General features: G+C 42.9%; 1 protein-coding gene across 1 annotated transcript in view; it reads left to right on the forward strand.

Annotated features, from left to right (window-relative positions):
• The window catches only part of LOC100942829 (multidrug and toxin extrusion protein 2-like), a 47,565-nt gene extending 46,859 nt beyond the window's left edge, over positions 1 to 706 (forward strand). Inside the window, exons 16-17 of the mRNA XM_012805928.2 lie at positions 69 to 123; positions 413 to 706. Of these exons, the coding sequence (XP_012661382.1) occupies positions 69 to 123; positions 413 to 645 (288 nt within the window). The 3' untranslated portion in view covers positions 646 to 706. The remainder of the gene's footprint in view (positions 1 to 68; positions 124 to 412) is intronic.
• Positions 707 to 5,552: the final 4,846 nt, after the last annotated feature.

A 5,552-nucleotide genomic window follows, 5' to 3' on the forward strand; every position in this document is an offset into this window, starting at 1 on the left:
AAAAAAAAAATGACAGCTGTTGATGGTTTGACTTGCACTTCACTTACTCATGTGACACACGTTTCTAGGCACAAGTTCGAGCTGGGCTGAAAGGGACGAAGGAGCCCATACCTACTCCAACAGGTAAGGGAGGCTGTTCTCTAGAATAGCACATGATTCTCATTCTGTCATGCAGTGCCTGAACTGTAATGGGGCTGGCATCCTTGCTCTCCTGCTCAGTAAAACTTGGCTCAGACCTAACAATTAGCAAGATCAACTCTGGGATCTCCTGTGAAATAGATTTTCTGTAATTCACGTCTACCAAGCTATGACTGATGGTCACTGTTTATAATGTATTCTTCTGTAAACTCAGTAATCTCCCTTTACTCAACTCAGTACATAAGTAAACATCCTCGCTGTTCTCTGCCAACAGATCTGCCTATCCTGGGCAGAGAAGGAGCTGAAGGAGTGGTTTTACCTGACATCATCAGACCAGAGACCCAGACCCTCCAGCTGATGGTACTGGAAGAAAACTCCCAGAACACGGTGTCCACAGTCGGGGACGTCTTGACCCTGAGACAGCTGATTTTCTACCGGGGGACAGCTCTAGTTCTCGCTATGGCAGTGCTTGTGGCAGGAATTCTCATAAGGGTCCTCAGTGACTAGCTAGAATGGAACAATTATCACTACAAACTGAAAGTGATAATTATATGCCGTACATTAAGGATCAAAGGTGTAAACTTTCTGTGTTTACAGTATCATGGTTTCAAACATGGAAATTTGATTTCCCTGCTATTAAGGTTCTTTACTCTTTCTTAGATTGAATACCATTCTTTATCCAGGAAAGTGGTTCATTGTTCTATGCAATATTATTGCTGACCTAGTTTTTGGAGTATATCTTAAATGGACTTAACCTTGCCAGTGAGTGCACACTGAGTGCCTGTCTCAGTCCTATCTCAGATATTACAACCTAAGCACTTATAAAATGGACACTTGAAAATTTAAAAACTATGGGCAGCACCTGTGGCTCAAAGGAGTAGGGCACTGGCTCCATATGCTGGAGGTGGCGGGTTCAAACCCAGCACCTGGCCAAAAACTGCAAAAAAAAAAAAAAAAAATTAAAACTATGCAAATAATATTTGGGACTATAACGTCAATCTAGCCTCCGATATTATTTTTTTATTTTTGAGATAGAGTTCACTGTATTGCCCTCAGTAGAGTACTATGGCATCACAGCTCACAGCTCAAACCCTTGGGCTTAAGCAATTCTCTTGCCTCAGCCTCCCAAGTAGCTAGGACTACAGGCTCCCGCCACAATGCCCCACTATTTTTTTGTTGTAGTTGTCATTGTTTGGCAGTCCTGGGCTGTATTCAAACCCGCCAGCTCCAGTGTATGTGGCTGGCGCCCTTAGCCATTGAACTACAGGCGCTGAGCCTATTAATATTATTTTAGGCCTAGCACAGTGGCTGACACTTAAAACCCCAGCATTTTTGGAGGCCAAGGCAAGAGGATCACTTGAGGGCAGGAGTTTGAGACCAGTCCAGGCAATATAGCAAGATCTCATCTCTACAAAAAAATTGAAAAATTAGTTGAGTGTGGCTCAGTGCCCATAGCACAGTGGTTGGCAGGTTTGAGCCCAGCCTGGGCCAGCTAAACAACAATGACAATGCAACAAAAAATAGCCAGGCGTGGCTCTGCGCCTGTAGCTCAGCAGCTAGGACGCCAGCCACATACACCAGAGCTAGAGGGTTCGAATCCACCCCAGGCCTGCCAAACAACGACAACTACAAAAAAAAAAAGCCAGGCATTGTGGTAAGCACCTGTGGTCCCAGCTACTTGGGAGGCTGAGGGAAGAGAATCGCTGAAGCCCACGAGTTTGAGGTTGATGTGAGCTGTGATCCCACGGCATTCTACCCAGAGCAGCAGAGTGAGACTTTCTCAAAAAAAAAAACAAAAAAAAAAACACCTTTATTCTCATCTCTTTGGGAAGCTGAGGCAGGAGGAGCATTTGAGCACAGGAGTTTGAGATTGCTGTGAGCTGTGATGCCACACCTTTAATCTCACCTCTTTGGGATGCTGAGGCAGGAGGATCACTTGAGGCCAGGAGTTTAAGATCAGCCTGAGCAACAGAGCAAGACTCCGTCTCAAAGAAATAAAAGAGAAAGAAAAGAAAATCTCACTCCGTTACCCGGGGGTTGAATGCATCATCATAGCTCTCAGCAACCTCAAACTCTTGGGCTCAAGATGTCCTGTTGCCTTAGCCTCCTAGGTAGCTGAGTCTCCAGGTGCCCACCACAGTGCCTGGCTAATTTTTCTATTTTTAGTAGAGATGGTATCTTACTCTTCAGGCTGGTCTCAAACTCATGAGCTAAAGCAATCTATCCAGCTCAGCCTCCCAGAGTGCTAGAATTATAGGTGTGAGCCATAGTGCTCAGTCACATTTTTGCCTTTTAACAAATTTATATGGCAACTTTCTTATTAATTAGAAAGTAAATTTATGGGGCGCACCCATAACTCAGTGAGTAGGGTGCCGGCCACGTACACCAGGGCTATTGGGTTTGAGCCCGGCCCAGGCCTGCTAAACAACGATGACAAGTGCAACCAAAAAAAAAAAAGAAAAATAGCCAGGTGTTGTGGTGGGCACCTGTAGTCCTGCCTACTCAGGAGGCTGAGACAAGAGAATCGCTTAAGCCCAGGGGTTTGAGGTTGTTGTGAGCTGTGACTCCACAACACTCTACTGAGAGCGACATAATAAGACTCTATCTCAAAAAAAAAAAGAAAGTAAATTTATGTTCTTTTCTGCTATTTAAACTCCCAGAATGCTGGCAGCTCTGGTGGCTCCATCTTCCCAGCAGATTTGTATTTATTTGTTTGTTTAAATATATTTTTGAGACAGGGTCTTAGATGCCTTCAGGCTATAGTGCCTTGGCATCATCACAACTCACCGCTACCTCTCACACCTGGGCTCCAGTGAGCCTTCTGCTTCAGCCTCCAGAGGAGCTGGGAGCGTAGGCATGTACCACTATGCCTAGCTGCTTTTTTTTTTTTTTTCAATTTATTAGTGGGCACAAGAAACCAGGTTACACTGATTGCATTTGTTAGGTAAAGTCCCTCTTACAATCGTGTCTTGCCCTGCTTTTTTATTTTTTGTAGAGATGGAGGCTCACTGTGTTGCCCAGGCTGGTCTTAAACGTTTAGGCTCAAGCTGTGCTCCTGCTGTAGCCCTCCAAAGAGCTGGGGTTATAGGCATGAGCAACTGCCTGGCCCAAGAAGGAGATTTTAGAGCCTTTTGTAGAGAATTGGACCAGCCCAAGAAGAAAATCCATTTAGAAAAATCCACATATGGGATATTCGTTCATGCAAAACCTCCTGGATTATAGTTCACAGTTTAGAGCCTCACCAAGTGACCAGCATTTCCTGTAGTTTATTATCTCTCTCTCCGCTCTCGCTCGCTCTCTCGAATGTGAACAAGCAACACAGTCTAAACAGATATTTGTGAAAATCTAATCATATAAAAAACTAATGGAGGGCATCGCCTGTGGCTCAAAAGGGTAGGGCGCCAGTCCCATATGCCGGAGGTGGCAAGTTCAAACCCAGCCCCGGCCAAAAACTGTAAAAAAACAAACAAAAAACTAATGGAAATAAAACAGACTTTATAGAAGAAAACTTATCCTCAAAGAAGCAGTACAGAAAGAATACCACAATTGCTATTATTTTCAACAACTAATATACTATATTCTATAATAATATAGTCAATAACATATTGTAGAATTCTACATTAAAGGATATATTGTAACTATATTATAGAATATTATTATATAGAATTGGTGATAATATGGAATAAGAAGCTATAGAACAAATATCAGATTTTATCGCAGTAACATTGACACAACATAAAATTAACCATTTTAAGTGTACAATTCATTGGTATGTAGTAAAATTCACAGTGCTGTGCAACCACCACCTCTATCTAGTTCTAAAACATCTCCGTCCCGCTGAATGGGAAGCCCCAGCTGTGCAGAGCCTCCTCACTCCTGCCTCCTGGCAGTAGTCACTCTGCTTGTGGTGGCTGTGCACTCACCTCTTCTGGGTCTTTCATATTGAAGGAATCGCACAAGAGGGACTTTTTGAGGCTGACCTCTTTAACTTGGCATGACATCCATCCATGTGTGGCGTGTGTCAGGACCTGATTTCTTTTTATGGGTAAGTGGCATTGTGTTGTTTGATATGCCACACTGATATTTGTCAGCTGATGGACGTTTAGGTTGTCTCTACCTTTTGGCTGTTGGGAATAATGGTGCAGTGAACGTCTGTGTATAAGCTTATACACCTGTTTTCACTTCTCTCGAGTGTGTAAGTAACATTACTGGATCACGCAGTGAGTCTCTGTGTCTTCCACAGCGGCTGCACCATTCTGCATTGCTACCAGCCAAGTCTGAGGTTTCCAGTTTCTCTACACACTTGATAACAAGTGTGATTTTCCTTTTTCTTTTTAAATTTTTATATCATACTAGTAAGTATAAAATGGTAGGTATCTCATAGTGGTTACTAGTGATCACATATTGCTAGTGATGCCAAGCTTTGTTTCTGACATCTATCAGAAGCTCAGGTAACACATGATGAAAGGAAGAACATTAGAGAAGGAATAACAGTAGAACGGCGCCTATGGCTCAGTGGGGAGGGCGCTGGCCCCATATACCGAGGATGGTAGGTTTAAACCTGGCCCCGGCCAAACTGCAACAAAAAATAGCCAGGTGTTGTGGCGGGCACCTGTAGTACCAGCTACTCCGGAGGCTGAGGCAGGAGGATCACTTGAGCCCAAGAGTTTGAGGTTGCAGTGAGCACTCTACCACGGGCAACAAAGTGAGATTCTGTCTCAATAAATGAAAAGAACAAACAAGCCCATTTTTATGTGGGCAAGAGACTTGAACAGAAACTTCCTTGAAGATGACAGACAAAAGGCCAACAAACACATGAAAAAAATAATCATCATCTTTAATCATCAGAAAAATGCAAATTAAAACCACTTTGAAATATCACCGAATCCCAGTAAGATTAGCCCACATCACAAAGTCCCAAAGCTGCAGATGCTGGAGTGGATGTGAAGAGAAGGGAACACTTCTAAACATGAATATCATACGATTCTACTTACATGATGTGCCTAGAATACAACCAATTGCCAAGTCATAGAAGCAACCCAAAAGTCCATCAACCCATGAATGGGTAACAAATTGTGGTATATATACACCATGGAATACTTTTCAGCCATAAAAGCAATGGAGATTTTACATCTCTTATATTTACCTGGATGGAGTTGGAATACATTCTTCATTATAAAGTATCTCAAGAATGGAAAAAAAATTATCCAATGTACTCAATACTATTATGAAATCAATATATAAACACACACATGAATGATAAAACACACCGCCTAGCTATTTTTTGGTTGCAGTTGTCATTCTTATTTGGCAGGCCTGGGCCAGGCTCGAACCCTCCAGCCTTGGTGTATGTGGCTGATACCCTACTCACTGAGCTACAGGCACTGAGTCCATCTTAACCATTTTTTTTTTTT

Source organism: Otolemur garnettii, unplaced genomic scaffold (genome assembly GCF_000181295.1).
Source record: "Otolemur garnettii isolate 467f Iridium unplaced genomic scaffold, OtoGar3 scaffold00046, whole genome shotgun sequence".
Taxonomy (NCBI): domain Eukaryota; kingdom Metazoa; phylum Chordata; class Mammalia; order Primates; family Galagidae; genus Otolemur; species Otolemur garnettii.